Below are 16,324 nucleotides of genomic sequence, written 5' to 3' on the forward strand. Positions count from 1 at the left end.
GGATTATCAATCAATATATTTCTTCCACACAAAATGGAGAAAGATTATAACTTTTTGTAAATGTCATACAGTGAATTGATTGTAACCAATATTTTTAAGTGCATCAAGTTATATATCTGGCAAAATTTGCTTTGTCCTTGCTTAACTTTTTTGTATGTAATAACCAGCATGTTTAGATTCACTGCAGTCTTTTATGACTAAGTAGTCCTTTCTTTACATTGAGATCCAAAAGATCTGTGACTCATTTGTTCTTTACATTGAAATCTAGAAGATCTGTCATTCAGTAGTCCTTTACATTGAAATCTAAATGATCTATGACTCAGTAGTCCTTTCCATTTTAAAAGATATGTGACTCAGTAGTCCTTTACATTGAGATCTAGAAGATGTTACTCGGTAGTCATTTTCATTGAGATCTACAAGATCTCTGACTCAGTAGTCCTTTACACTGAGATCTAAAGATATGTGACTCAGTAGTCCTTTACATTCAGATCTAAAAGATCTGTGACTCATTCATCATTTACATTGAGATCTTGAAGATCTGTCATTTAGTAGTCATTTTCATTGAGATCTTAAAGATAGGTGTCTCTGTAGTCCTTTTCAGTGAGTTCTAAAAGATCTATGACTCAGTCGTCCTTTACATTGAGATCTAAAAGATGTGACTTAGTAGTCCTTTTCAATTAGATCTAAAAGATCTGTGACTCAGTAGTCCTTTTCATTGAGATCTATGACTTAGTAATCCTTTACACTGAGATCTAAAATATGTGACCCATTCATCCTTTACATTGAGTTCTAAAAGATCTGTCACTCAGTAGTCCTTTTGATTGAGATCTAAAAGATCTGTGTCTCAGTAGTCCTTTTCATTGAGATCTAAAAGATCTGTAACTCAGTAGTCCTTTATATCTAAAAGATATGTAACTCAGTAATCCTTTACTTTGACATCTAAAAGATGTGACTCAGTAATCCTTTACTTTGACATCTAAATGATATGTGACTCAGTAATCCTTTACTTTGAGATCTAAAATATAAGTAACTCAGTAGACCTTTACACTGAGATCTAAAAGTATTAATATTTCTATCTTTCTCATATTAAGTTTAGATATTATTATTAGACATATGGAATAAATAATACATGGTCTGTGGTTTCTTATTTCCTCTAATTTTGCAAACACTTTCAAAATCCATAACAATATTTTTAAGGGACTTTAATTTTCTTAATCATATACCTTACATTTTTTTGCTCTTATAGAACTTTAAATTTAGAGGACAGTGGGAGCTTAGATGGATTCCTCCAAGGCTGTGGCATGCTATCTACTTTTATTTACTTAACAGTTTGTGATTGTATTAACAGGCAGTTTTCTAAGTTTAGCTCTTTTGACCTATTGTCTTTAAAACAAAATGTTATGCTATGCCAAGGGAGAAAACTGGAATCCTAATTCAAGAGGAATTGGTTAGACTCAGAGTGGTTACCTCCCATGATATGGTTTGCTGGCTTCTGTGTTGTATCTCAAGCAAACTTAATTTCAGTTGAAGATACTCATAAGGAGTAATTGCTTAAATATTTTCTCTCAAACTGCTTAATTATTTCTCTGTTAGAAAGCAAGGCCTATTTGCTTATAATAATGAAAACTGGAAGATAATTATCAATATTTTACAAGTTATGTCTTCGATCCTAAAATGTATACTCACTTATGAGTCCATTCACAGATAAGATGCACCCTAATATGTTGGCAGTTTAGACTCTGACTTGTTTGTTCTACTGATTACTGCTAAAATAAAACTGCATAAACCCAGATTTACCTGCACATTATGCAACAGCAGATTTAGGTCTATGCAGTTTGACTTGACTTTTACATGACTATATATGGTATGTAATTTTCCATAGCAACAGAAATCTCCAAGCCATCAGTATTCGTAATATTTAAAAAAAAATAAAGTTCAACTGAAAATTATAATAATATTTTTACACAATTATTATTTATATACCCCCCCAAAAATAGTTAATAAAATGTGCAGGAAAAATTAGAGACTATACACTGATGTATTGTTACTGCCACAAGTGAGATTATGTAACAGGCGTTTACTTATTAATGATTTAACTAACAACAAAAACAAAGGATAATCTCTACCTTATTTTTCATTTTAACATGAATAAGTAATTGTAAGTCAAAAATATTTATAAATGCATCAACATAAATAGATAGACAAAAAAAACTGTCAGCTAACTATCAACTAATTCTCAAAAACTCCTTCTAGGTGGTGCTTTTGGAGGGAAGGCACAACGGCATATGCTTGTTCTTGCTCCAGCAGCTGTGGCAGCTTACAAGTGAGTACAAGTTTAAGGAGGAGCATCAATTTTTAAGAAGGGGCACTCCTTTGGGGTTTAGGGAGGTGTCTAAATCTATTTTTAAGAAGGGGCACTTCTTTGGGGTTTATGGAATGCCTAAATTTATATTTAAGAAGGAGCTCTCCTTTGGGGATTAGGAGGGTGCCCAAATTTATTTTTAATAATAGGCACTTATTTGAAGTCCAGAAGAAGGGGTTGACCTTGGAGGATGCTCTTGAGACTAATTAAGGGAATCAATAGTTGCCCCAGCAGACTGGGTCTGGTACTCTTGAACGTGTTGTGATTGCCAGTTAGAAAAGCTGTATCAATTAATGTATTACAATGTCAGTCACACTATAATTTCTACTGATATGTATTGACTGCCAACCAATACAGTGCCAAGGTGTGAGACATGATCAGATGTATAGAAGTACTAGAAGTTTGTCACGTATTCAGGTCTAATGTCTGTCACCTTGCTGATTACTATATATAATGCATACTGAAATTGTCATAACTTGAGGGTTTTTCAAAAATATTACATGAAAAATATTACATGAAAGGTTTAGTGTGCACTAAATAGTTAACACTAATTGACATAAAGCTAGGTGAGAACATGAAATACCCTGATTTTATATGGTGTGACAAGCTAATTGGTAGGCATGGTCATCTCTAATATGATTGGTCAATTCTCAAATTTCTTGCATAATCTGCCTATCAATGTTTATTGTAGCTTCATATTTTTTTCATGCAGTACCAATATTTATGAGGTATCATTTTGCATGGATTTTGTGGTTGTTCCATTTAACCATGAATTCAAAGACCCGACAAAAAATAATCCACATGATCAATAAGCCCCATCGCTCCATTTTCTTACTTAAACATACCTAGCAACTAACAAAGCTTAGCTATGTCATAAATTCAACTTCATTGCTATAATTTAATATTATTTTTACATTGTGCTTATTTTTGCAACCTTTTTGAAAAAAAATTAGTTACAATTTTTTAATATTTTCTTGCACATTTATTTATTTAGTGTCCGATAGATGCTGACTCAGCTCACTGCCTTAAATGAATATGTGAGATCAATTAGGACTGAGAGAAAGAAGAAAGTCTGAAGTACTTGAGTACTAGTATTATTGAAAACTAAAAAGATGGATAATGAAATGATCTAGGATAATTAGATGTAATCCTTCATTCACATGAATCCTCTATTGTGAACTTATTTTCTTTGCAGTTCTCTGTGATTTAAAATTTGCCTACAGTTGTCTTCACCAGAATGAATAATCTACGTAACCATTTTACCCAGATACGATCAGGGAGGTAGCACATATATTGTGCTTCCCCAATTTTTATTTTAAAGTTTTTGAAGGAAAAAGTTGATTTTTATCCATATTGATGAAATTTTTAATGTAGAATAACTAAAAATTATTTATATTTATTTTTTTATTTTAAATTTTTTTACAGTTTTCTTAAAATTTCTGTTATCCTTTTAGAACAAAACAACCAGTGAGGTGCATTTTATCAAGAGAAGAAGATATGCAGGTGTCTGGGAAACGAAATCCATGTCTTGGAAGATACAAGGTATGATCCTAAATATGCAAAACAATTAACCCTTTGCTTTTCCAAGATGGATTGTAATGGTTGTGCCCATCCATGTGTGTGTGTGGGTGTGCATGCATGTGTGTTCTCACATGGCTTTTGCACAGTTTAAGATGGATATGTCAAACTTTATGAATTGATTGGGGGTTGTCTGTAGATGTACACAGTAGTTATTAAAGTTTGCTTTATTCACAAGATTCATTTGAGGTTTTGGATCAGGATTTTTTTATATGTGTTTTATAGGTTTCAGGATTTATTTGAATTTTGGGATAGGGACTTTTATGTGCATGTGTAACATAGGTTTTAGGTTTCAGTTAAGTTTTGGGATGAGCATTTTTGTGTGCAAGTATAACATGCATTTTAGGATTCAGTTGAGTTTTGGGATGAGGACTTCTGTGTGCATGTGTAACATAGGTTTTAGGATTCAGTTAAGTTTTGGGATGAGGACTTTTGTGTGCATGTGTAACATAGGTTTTAGGATTCAGTTGAGTTTTGGGATGGGGACTTTTGTTTGCATGTGTAACATAGGTTTTAGGATTCAGTTGAGTTTTGGGATGAGGACTTTTGTGTGCATGTGTAACATAGGTTTTAGGATTCAGTTGAGTTTTGGGATGAGGACTTTTGTGTGCATGTGTAACATACGTTTTAGGATTCAGTTGAGTAATGGGATGAGGACTTTTGTGTGCAAGTGTAACATAAGTTTTAGGATTCAGTTGAGTTTTGGGTTGAGGACTTTTGTGTGCAAGTATAACATGCATTTTAGGATTCAGTTGAGTTTTGGGATGAGGACTTTTGTGTACAAGTATAACGTGCATTTTAGGATTCAGTTGAGTTTTGGGATGAGGACTTTTGCATGTATGTGTAACATGCATTTTAGGCTTCAGTTCAATTTTGGGATGAGACTTTTGTGTGCATGTGTAACATGCATTTTAGGATTCAGTTAAGTTTTGGGATGAGGACATTTGTGTGCATGTGTAACATAGGTTTCAGGATTCAGTTGAGTTTTGGGATGAGGACTTTTGTGTGCATGTGTAACATAGGTTTTAGGATTCAGTTGAGTTTTGGGATGAGGACTTTTGTGTGCAAGTATAACATGCATTTTAGGATTCAGTTGAGTTTTGGGATGAGGACTTTTGTGTGCATGTGTAACATGCATTTTAGGATTCAGTTGAGTTTTGGGATGAGGACTTTTGTGTGCATGTGTACTTTTGTGTGCATGTGTAACATAGGTTTTAGGATTCAGTTGAGTTTTGGGATGGGGACTTTTGTTTGCATGTGTAACATAGGTTTTAGGATTCAGTTGAGTTTTGGGATGAGGACTTTTGTGTGCATGTGTAACATAGGTTTTAGGATTCAGTTGAGTTTTGGGATGAGGACTTTTGTGTGCATGTGTAACATACGTTTTAGGATTCAGTTGAGTAATGGGATGAGGACTTTTGTTTGCATGTGTAACATAGGTTTTAGGATTCAGTTGAGTTTTGGGATGAGGACTTTTGTGTGCATGTGTAACATAGGTTTTAGGATTCAGTTGAGTTTTGGGATGAGGACTTTTGTGTGCATGTGTAACATACGTTTTAGGATTCAGTTGAGTAATGGGATGAGGACTTTTGTGTGCAAGTGTAACATAAGTTTTAGGATTCAGTTGAGTTTTGGGTTGAGGACTTTTGTGTGCAAGTATAACATGCATTTTAGGATTCAGTTGAGTTTTGGGATGAGGACTTTTGTGTACAAGTATAACGTGCATTTTAGGATTCAGTTGAGTTTTGGGATGAGGACTTTTGCATGTATGTGTAACATGCATTTTAGGCTTCAGTTCAATTTTGGGATGAGACTTTTGTGTGCATGTGTAACATGCATTTTAGGATTCAGTTAAGTTTTGGGATGAGGACATTTGTGTGCATGTGTAACATAGGTTTCAGGATTCAGTTGAGTTTTGGGATGATGACTTTTGTGTGCATGTGTAACATAGGTTTTAGGATTCAGTTGAGTTTTGGGATGAGGACTTTTGTGTGCAAGTATAACATGCATTTTAGGATTCAGTTGAGTTTTGGGATGAGGACTTTTGTGTGCATGTGTAACATGCATTTTAGGATTCAGTTGAGTTTTGGGATGAGGACTTTTGTGTGCATGTGTACTTTTGTGTGCATGTGTAACATAGGTTTTAGGATTCAGTTGAGTTTTGGGATGGGGACTTTTGTTTGCATGTGTAACATAGGTTTTAGGATTCAGTTGAGTTTTGGGATGAGGACTTTTGTGTGCATGTGTAACATAGGTTTTAGGATTCAGTTGAGTTTTGGGATGAGGACTTTTGTGTGCATGTGTAACATACGTTTTAGGATTCAGTTGAGTAATGGGATGAGGACTTTTGTGTGCAAGTGTAACATAAGTTTTAGGATTCAGTTGAGTTTTGGGTTGAGGACTTTTGTGTGCAAGTATAACATGCATTTTAGGATTCAGTTGAGTTTTGGGATGAGGACTTTTGTGTACAAGTATAACTTGCATTTTAGGATTCATTTGAGTTTTGGGATGAGGACTTTTGCATGTATGTGTAACATGCATTTTAGGCTTCAGTTCAATTTTGGGATGAGACTTTTGTGTGCATGTGTAACATGCATTTTAGGATTCAGTTAAGTTTTGGGATGAGGACTTTTGTGTGCATGTGTAACATAGGTTTCAGGATTCAGTTGAGTTTTGGGATGATGACTTTTGTGTGCATGTGTAACATAGGTTTTAGGATTCAGTTGAGTTTTGGGATGAGGACTTTTGTGTGCAAGTATAACATGCATTTTAGGATTCAGTTGAGTTTTGGGATGAGGACTTTTGTGTGCATGTATAACATGCATTTTAGGATTCAGTTGAGTTTTGGGATGAGGACTTTTATGTGCATGTGTACTTTTGTGTGCATGTGTAACATAGGTTTTAGGATTCAGTTGAGTTTTGGGATGGGGACTTTTGTTTGCATGTGTAACAGGTTTTAGGATTCAGTTGAGTTTTGGGATGAGGACTTTTGTGTGCAAGTGTAACATATGTTTTAGGATTCAGTTGAGTAATGGGATGAGGACTTTTGTGTGCAAGTGTAACATAAGTTTTAGGATTCAGTTGAGTTTTGGGTTGAGGACTTTTGTGTGCAAGTATAACATGCATTTTAGGATTCAGTTGAGTTTTGGGATGAGGGCTTTTGCATGTATGTGTAACATGCATTTTAGGCTTCAGTTGAATTTTGGGATGAGACTTTTGTGTGCATGTGTAACATGCATTTTAGGATTCAGTTAAGTTTTGGGATGAGGACTTTTGTGTGCATGTGTAACATAGGTTTCAGGATTCAGTTGAGTTTTGGGATGAGGACTTTTGTGTGCATGTGTAACATAGGTTTTAGGATTCAGTTGAGTTTTGGGATGAGGACTTTTGTGTGCATGTGTAACATAGGTTTTAGGATTCAGTTCAGTTTTGGGATGAGAACTTTTGTGTGCATGTGTAACATGCGTTTTAGGATTCAGTTGAGTAATGGGATGAGGACTTTTGTGTGCAAGTGTAACATAGGTTTTAGGATTCAGTTGAGTTTTGGGATGAGGACTTTTGTGTGCATGTGTAATATAGGTTTTAGGATTCAGTTGAGTTTTGGGATGAGGACTTGTGTGTGCAAGTATAACATAGGTTTTAGGATTCAGTTGAGTTTTGGGATGAGGACTTTTGTGTGCATGTGTAACATGCATTTAAGGATTCTGTTGAGTTTTGGGATGAGGACTTGTGTGTGCAAGTATAACATAGGTTTTAGGATTCAGTTGAGTTTTGGGATGAGGACTTTTGTGTGCATGTGTAACATAGGTTTTAGGATTCATTTGAGTTTTGGGATGAGGACGTTTGTGTGCAAGTGTAACATGCATTTTAGGATTCTGTTGAGTTTTGGGATGAGGACTTTTGTATGCAAGTATAGCATAGGTTTTAGTATTCATTTGAGTTTTGGGATGAGGACTTTTGTGTGCATGTGTAACATGCATTTTAGGATTCAGTTGAGTTTTGGGATGAGGACTTTTGTGTGCAAGTATAACATAGGAATTAGGATTCAGTTGAGTTTTGGGATGAGGACTTGTGTGTGCAAGTATAACATAGGTTTTAGGATTCAGTTGAGTTTTGGGATGAGGACTTTTGTGTGCAAGTGTAACATGCATTTTAGGATTCAGTTGAGTTTTGGGATGAGGACTTGTGTGTGCTTATATGTAATGTTGGTTTCAAGATTCAGTTGAGTTGTGGGATATGTGTGCATATGTATAATATAGTTTTAGGGATAACCGAGAACAGTGTGGCTTAGTCCTGCTTTGCTTCAGACATCTAATCTCAGATAGTATCTCTTATTCAGACTTATTATTTAGAATAATTTTATTAACAATCTATGTTGGATAAAAAATATTTTATAACTTAGTTACATTAACGGACACTTTGACCTCAATTACAACCAGCTTACTCTTGCATATTGGGTAGCTTGAGAGATCAGAAGCCAGAGGTTTTCTAGTAGTGTAGATAAAAAGTGGTTTTTGCAATTAAGGACTTGTACATATGATGTCTAAAATGTTATTCTTTTATGAAAACTTGATTGTTGCATATTTATTCATTTATAATTTTTATGACACTCTCAGATAAACATGCCTTGAGTCTAAAGCATTTATACCCTAAATAATCTGACCAATTCTAAAGGGACATAACATATCACTCCACAGATAATGTGTGGATGGATTGGTCTATCTTTCCTGTCATGGCATTTTCTTATTGTGATAGACAAATGGAAACTGGATTAACAACACTAGATTTTATTTAGGGATCTGCAGGAACACATGGGAACCCATTGATTGCATGTACACACCCATTAACCAGAAAGACATGTAAGCCCAGTGTTTGTATGTATATACCATGTAATCTGCAAGAGTGGGAGCCCACTATGTGTATGTACATGCTTTGTAACCAGCAATGTATGTGAGTCCAGTGTTTGTGTGTACATACCCTTTAAACAGCAAAACATGTGAGACCAGTGTCTGTGTGTACATGCTCTGTAACCAGCAAGACATGGAAGCCCAGTGTTTGTACATAGACAGTAACCAGCAAGACATGGAAGCCACTGTTTATTTGTGCATGCCATGTAACCAGCAAGACATGGTAGCCCAGTGCTTGTATGTAACCAGCAAGACATGGAAGCCCTGTGCTTATATGTAACCAGCAAGACAATGGAGCCCAGTGTTTGTACATACACAGTAACCAGCAAGACATGGAAGCCACTGTCTGTTTGTGCATGCCATGTAACCAGCAAGACATGGAAGCCCAGTGTTTGTATGTAACCAGCAAGACATGGAAGCCCCGTGCTTATATGTAACCAGCAAGACATGGAAGCCCAATGTTTGTACATACACAGTAACCAGCAAGACATGGAAGCCCTGTATTTGTACATACACAGTAACCAGCAAGACATGGAAGCCACTGTCTGTTTGTGCATGCCATGTAACCAGCAAGACATGGAAGCCCAGTGTTTGTATGTAGCCAGCAAGACATGGAAGCCCACTGTTTGTATGTAACCAGCAAGACATGGGAGCCCACTGTTTGTATGTACATACCATAAGAACAGAAAGACATTGGAGTCCAGTGTTTTTGTGTACACACCCAGTAACCAGAAACACATGGGAGTACAGTGTTTGTGTGTATATACCCTATGATCAGCAAGTATTGCTCAGTAATTATTTTTCATGTTTTATTACAAGTTACACTAGTTATAAACTGACTACTATATTAAAATGCAACTGATTTTACATTGGGGCTGTTTGTCTTCTTTATGAATCCAATCAGAAAGAACGATTAAGATTTAGAGGGAGTCTGGCTTCTTTGTTGAGTCAGATTTCATAAATGATTGGAATAGTTACCATTGGAAATGTAATATTATATACAACATGCAATTACCAATTGACAGTTTTGCTCTATGGATTATTGTCTTATCCAGACAAATACAAACCATATTATTTCCAATTTATCAGGTTTTTTTTAAAAAAGACAGGTGAGGTCAAGTAATGTCATATCCAAACAACTACAAACCATAATATATTTCCATTTTTCAGGTTGGCTTTGAAAAGACAGGAAAGGTCAAGGCTATTGAGGCACAGCTGTATATGAATGGAGGAAACACTTTGGATGAGTCAAAAAATGTATGTATATTTTTAATCTAGACCAGTACGGGTACATTCACATTGTACTAGATTCATTACACTAGTATTAATTGACTAACTCCAGCTGTTTGCCACCAGTGATTATATACTTTTAATGAAATTTTTGGGTTGCTATCAATTTTTGTATTTTAAATTTTGTGAAAAATTATATCTTTTTTGTATCTTATTTTGTGATTTGTGGAAGGGGACTTATTGTTTCCTTATTGTCTTTACAGAAAGATCATTGTCCACTGGACCTTTAAAATAGTGGTTTGAGGCAACCAAAAATGCCAAAAAATGGTACCCCATTAAAAATGGTGAATTAACAGTATTTGATATTCCACTGTGTTTTCAACCAATCAGATTGTTGTCTGTGCATTTGTATTAATTATTATGTAACTGTAACTGGAGTGTTGACTGTTAACTTTGTTATACCATTGTGCAGAATTTAAATTTGATAATGCAGCCTTGATCGTTTTTACTTTTTAATAAGACTATACAACGTGAAATCTTTATAACAGTAAAACTTTGCTAAACTTTTGATATAAATCCATATTTTCCGGTGGTCTTAGGCAACTGAGTGATGTTAGGCACTTGCCTTTATTGATCACTCAATCTCACGTTTGACCACATTGGTTGAAGTCTCAGCTCAATCAGTGTGGGTATGTGAGAAAGCTTGCCATAAGCTTTCCATGGGTCAGCGGTTCTACCTGGGTGATCCCGGGTTCTTCCTCCACTAAATGTACTGGCTGCATTGTATGACGTATCGTGTGCTGAATAATGGTGTTACACCTCCTTCTATCCCATCTCATCCTGTTCCACCCCTTTCTATCCCATCTCATCCTGTTACACCCCTTTCTGTCCCATCTTATCCAGTTCCACCCCTTTCTGTCCCATCCCATCCAGTTCCACCATTTTCTGTTCCATCCAATCAAGTTCCATTCCTTTATGTCTCATCCCATCACCGAACTTAAAAGAAAAACTTGAAGCCTAGAGACAATGCTGTGCTAATGGTTGCACGTGATTATGTTTGCTCTAAGACACTGTTATGGTAATTATATTTTACATTCAAAATTTATGTTTATCCTGGTTATGTCCCTTTTTGTATCTATGGAAATGGCATATAGTGTTACCCATCCTATCCATCCAGTTAAACCATTTTCTATTCCGTCCCATCCAGTTCCACCCCTACCCCATCCCATCCTGTTTCACCCCTTTCTATCCCGTCTCATCCTGTTCCACCCCTTTCTGTCCCATCTCATCCAGTCCCCACCCCTTTCTGTCCCATCTCATCCAGTTCCACCTCTTTCTGTACCATTCCATCCAGTTCCACCATTTTCTGTTTCATCCAATCCAGTACCATTCCTTTCTGTCTCCTCCCATCCAGTCCCACCCCTATCTGTCCCATTCCATTTTGTTCCACCCCTTTCTATCCCACCTCATCCTGTTCCACCCCTTTCTGTCTAATCTCATCATGTTCCACCCCTTTCTATCACAGCTCATCCTGTTCTGCTCCTTTCTGTCCCATCTCATCCAGTTCCATCCTTTCCGTCTCATCCCATCCAGTTCCACCCCTATCTGTCCCATTCCATCCTGTTCCACCCCTTTCTATCTCATCTTATCCTGTTCCACCCCTTTCTGTCCCATCTCATCCTGTTCCACCCCTTTCTGTCCCATCTCATCCAGTTCCACCCCTTTGTGTCCCTTCTCATCCAGTTCCACCCCTTCCTGTCCTATTTCATCCATTTCCACCTGATTATGGCCCATCCCTTCCAGTTCCACCCCATTCTGTCTCATCCCATCCTGTTCCACCCTTTTCTATCCCATCTCATCCAGCTCCACTTCTTTCTCTCCCATCTCATCCTGTTCCATCCCTTTCTGTCCCATCCCATCCAGTACCACCCCATTCTGTCCCATCCCATCCTGTTCCACCCCAATCTGTCCCATCTCATCCTGTTCTATTTATTGCAACTTAATGGTAATTACATGTTGCACTTGAATACGAGTTTACTCTGTTTATTCCCCCTATCTTACCTATGGGGATGGCATATACTATTACCCATTTCTGTCAATCCTGGGGAGCCCTGACTGGCCGAGTGGTCTAAAGCACTCACCGTTACGGATTCCTGCCATCTCACCTCTATCGGCATAGGTTCAAGTCTCGGATTTGGCCAGTGTGGGTATGTGAGAAAGCTTGCCAGTAGCTTCTCATGGATGGGTCATTCTTTCTGGGGTTTTCCCGAGTTCTTCCTCCACCATTAATACTGGCCACCATGTATAGCCTATCTTGTGCTGAAAAATGGTGTTAAACCCGACAACAATAACAACAACAACTGTCAATCCTGACCCATTCCATTCTGTCCCATCCCATCTTGTCCCATCCCATCTTGTCCCATCTCATCCTATCCCATCCCATCATATCCCATCGATTGCTGCTTTTGGTGATTACATGTCACATTTAAATATGAGTTTATCCTGGTTATATCCCCTGTCATATCTATGGAGATGCTATTTAGTGTTACCCATGTCTGTCCATCCTGTCCCATCCCATCTTGTCCCATCCCATCCCATCCTATCCCAACTTACGTAGGTTTGGATATGTTAACCTTTCTACACCTTCCATGTGTTTTCACAGTGGGTATTTTCTTTTGAGTTCTGTTTAAATTTCCTATTTCCAAAAGCAGTTCTTTAGATATCTTTTATAATGCAGGTTGTTATACAAATCATTTTCTTTTAGATATAGCAACTTACATGAAGCAATTAGCCAAGTTCATGTGGGTTTGTGAGAAAGTTTGCCAGTAGCTTCATTGAGTTGGTGGTTCTTCCTCCACCAAATTTACTGGCTGCCATAAATAGCCTATAATTTGCTGAAAAAATGGTATTAAACCAAACAATAACATCAGGCAATTAAACATTTCAAACATATGTACAGTGAAGCCTACCAAAGCAGCCACCTAAACACATGTACAGTGAAGCCTACCAAAAGAGCCATCAGTATGCATATGTACAGTGAAGTCTACTATAGCAGTCATCTATATGCATATGTAGTGAAGCCTACCATAGCAGCCATCTTTACATATGTACAATGAAGCCTACCATAGCAGCCACCTTTACATATGTACAATAAAGCCTACCATAGCAGCCATCTTTACATGTCCAGTGAAACCTACCAAAAGAGCCATCTATATGTAATATTCATTGAAGTCTACCATAGCAGCCACCTTTACATATGTACAATGAAGCCTACCATAGCAGCCATCTTTACATATGTACAATGAAGCCTACCATAGCAGCCACCTTTACATATGTACAATGAAGCCTACCATAGCAGCCATCTTTACATATGTCCAGTGAAACCTACCAAAAGAGCCATCAATATGTAATATTCATTGAAGTCTACCATAGCAGCCACCTTTACATATGTACAATGAAGCCTACCATAGCCGCCATCTTTACATATGTTCAATGAAGCCTACCATAGCAGCCATCTTTACATATGTACAATGAAGCCTACCATAGCAGCCATCTTTACATATGTACAATGAAGCCTACCATAGCAGCCATCTTTACATATGTACAATGAAGCCTACCATAGTAGCCATCTTTACATATGTACAATGAAGCCTACCATAGCAGCCACCTTTACATATGTACAATGAAGCCTACCATAGCAGCCATCTTTACATATGTACAATGAAGCCTACCATAGCAGCCATCTTTACATATGTACAATGAAGCCTACCATAGCAGCCACCTTTACATATGTACAATGAAGCCTACCATAGCAGCCACCTTTACATATGTACAGTGAAGCCTACCAAAAGAGCCATCTATATGTAATCATTGAAGTCTACTATAGCAACCAACGTAATGCATATGTACAGTGAAGCCTACCATAGCAGCCATCTTTACATATGTACAGTGATGTCTACTATAGCAGCCATCTCCATATCAAGGATACCTGTTCAGAAGTCCCTTCACTTATTCACATATTGCTCCTATATGGTAAATGACATGTTGACAGAGTTTTGTGTTCCCTTTTAATGTTCCATATAATCAGCTTTCATTGTATTGTAGAATCAGTGAGAATATACATTGTACTTGCTGGTTTAACAAAAACTATTGCAGATGATTGTGATATTGAACAATTTCCACTGATGAAGCTTTACATGTATAGCTAATGGGTTTCTTTTATAATATTGACTGTTTCAGGTGATGATAGTGTGCATTTTGGGATTTGAAGGAGGATACAAAATACCCAACTTAAAGCTCACAGGCCATGTCTGCAAGACCAATATCCCTTCAAACTGTGCATTCCGAGGTTTTGGAAACCCCCAGGCAGGAGTAATTATGGAGGACATTATGTTCCAAATCGCCAATGCACTGGGAAAACCTCAGGATGAGGTACTTAGTGTTGAAAATGCATGGCTCATTGTTAATTTATTAGACCACTTGCTTTGTTAAACAAATTATCTCAGGCTCTTCTTGCCCATACCATATTGGTTCCAGAATGAAAAGAAATGTCAGCAAAACTTACTGGTACATAATTAAATTAATAATGGTCGTATCTTAATGTAAGATTAGTTCTGTCAGCAAAATTATATCTTATTATGAAATTAAACTTTAAAAACTGAAATTATGATCTAAATGATTGGAAATTATTGTAATATAAACTTGTTCCAGTCACAAAACAAAAGCCATAGCTGTTGCTAATACAATCTGCATACTTCTTACATAGGATATTTCATAAAATCTTCTTCCACATCAAAATCGAGCCACCTGTCCTCTTCTTTCTATTTTGACTGAAACTCTCTTTTACACTGGTTCCTTCATATCCTCCCTGTTTGCAGCTTCTCAACCTATCCCCTTTTTTCCCAGCCATAAATTTTATTGTGCTTTGATGAAGTCCATGCATTAACATCTTTTGACATTTCACATGTGTCTGATAGCAGTCTTTCATTGGTTGTACATAATACCCTATAGTAAGACTTATAGAACATTTAACAGACAGGAAATAATTAAAATACTTGACAGGAGAGTAATTAAAATATTTGACAGACAGGAAATAATTAAAATATTTATATGACAGACAGGAAATAATTAAAATATTTGACAGCAGGAAATAAAACATTTGACAGACAGGAAATAATTAAAACATTTGACAGGAAATAATTAGAACATTTGACAGACAGGAAATAATTAAAACATTTGACAGTAAATAATTAGAACATTTGACAGACAGGAAATAATTAAACTATTTGACAGCAGAAAATAAAACATTTGACAGGAAATAATTAAAACAATTGACAGTAAATAATTAGAACATTTGACAGACAGGAAATAATAAAAATATTTGACAGGCAGGAAATAATTAAAACATTTGACAGACAAGAAATAATTAAAATATTTGACAGGAAATAATTAAAACATTTGACAGATAGGAAAAAATTTAAACATTTGCAAATAAATATGGAAAATCATTTTTAAAATCATAAGTTTAAATAGATTAATGTTGTATTGCAAGAGATGCTTGATATAACCTTAGTTTGACATGCAGTCAATAGATCATGGTATTTTTGGTTACATGTATTTACATATTGACTGGACTTCACTTGAATTGGATATTTCTGCAAACGTCTTGTAATTATTACAGGTTGTACAAGGACAAAATGGTGTGGGATAAAACTGAACTGCATCATTTGATTTACAGTTTCTACAGACATATTTTTTTATTGCTTGTCAGTTACACCCAAAAATGATTTACCTTGCCAGATCTTTTAGCTTACTTCAGGCAGTCAGGCAACCTTGAATGCCAAAGTGTAAAAATGAAAGTATTTGACTTTCTCCCCCTTACAGAAACTTTAAAGATAACCTGGAGACTGTGATACAACTATCTTCGTTTATGTGTAAGCAAGTGTTATGAACTGTAACTCAGACTGTTTCAGATAGAGGTCAGGTATTGGGATTTTAGTAGTCTGTGGATGTGTGTGGCAGTGACACTTTAGCCATTTTGGGAATTTATCTGGTTTTTAACATTTCGGACAAAATAATTGTGGCAAGATAGATATACATAGCTAGGAAACCTTGCATAAGTGTTGATTTCAAATTATTTTTGTAAAATAATAAATATACCAATTTGTGACATTTTTTGTTCCAACCATTTTGGTAGTGTTTCAGGTTTTTAACATTTTCAACAAAATAATTGTGGCAAGATATACAT

General features: G+C 36.3%; 1 protein-coding gene across 1 annotated transcript in view; it reads left to right on the top strand.

Moving 5' to 3' along the window:
- The window catches only part of LOC149791589 (xanthine dehydrogenase/oxidase-like), a 123,789-nt gene that overhangs the window by 62,521 nt on the left and 44,944 nt on the right, over positions 1–16,324 (top strand). Inside the window, exons 20-23 of the mRNA XM_089970142.1 lie at positions 2,254–2,323; positions 3,817–3,904; positions 10,018–10,104; positions 14,317–14,508. Coding sequence (XP_089826268.1) covers positions 2,254–2,323; positions 3,817–3,904; positions 10,018–10,104; positions 14,317–14,508 — 437 coding nt within the window. The remainder of the gene's footprint in view (positions 1–2,253; positions 2,324–3,816; positions 3,905–10,017; positions 10,105–14,316; positions 14,509–16,324) is intronic.

This window comes from Sinohyriopsis cumingii, chromosome 9 (genome assembly GCF_028554795.1).
Source record: "Sinohyriopsis cumingii isolate HCF-2022 chromosome 9, ASM2855479v2, whole genome shotgun sequence".
Lineage (NCBI taxonomy): Eukaryota > Metazoa > Mollusca > Bivalvia > Unionida > Unionidae > Sinohyriopsis > Sinohyriopsis cumingii.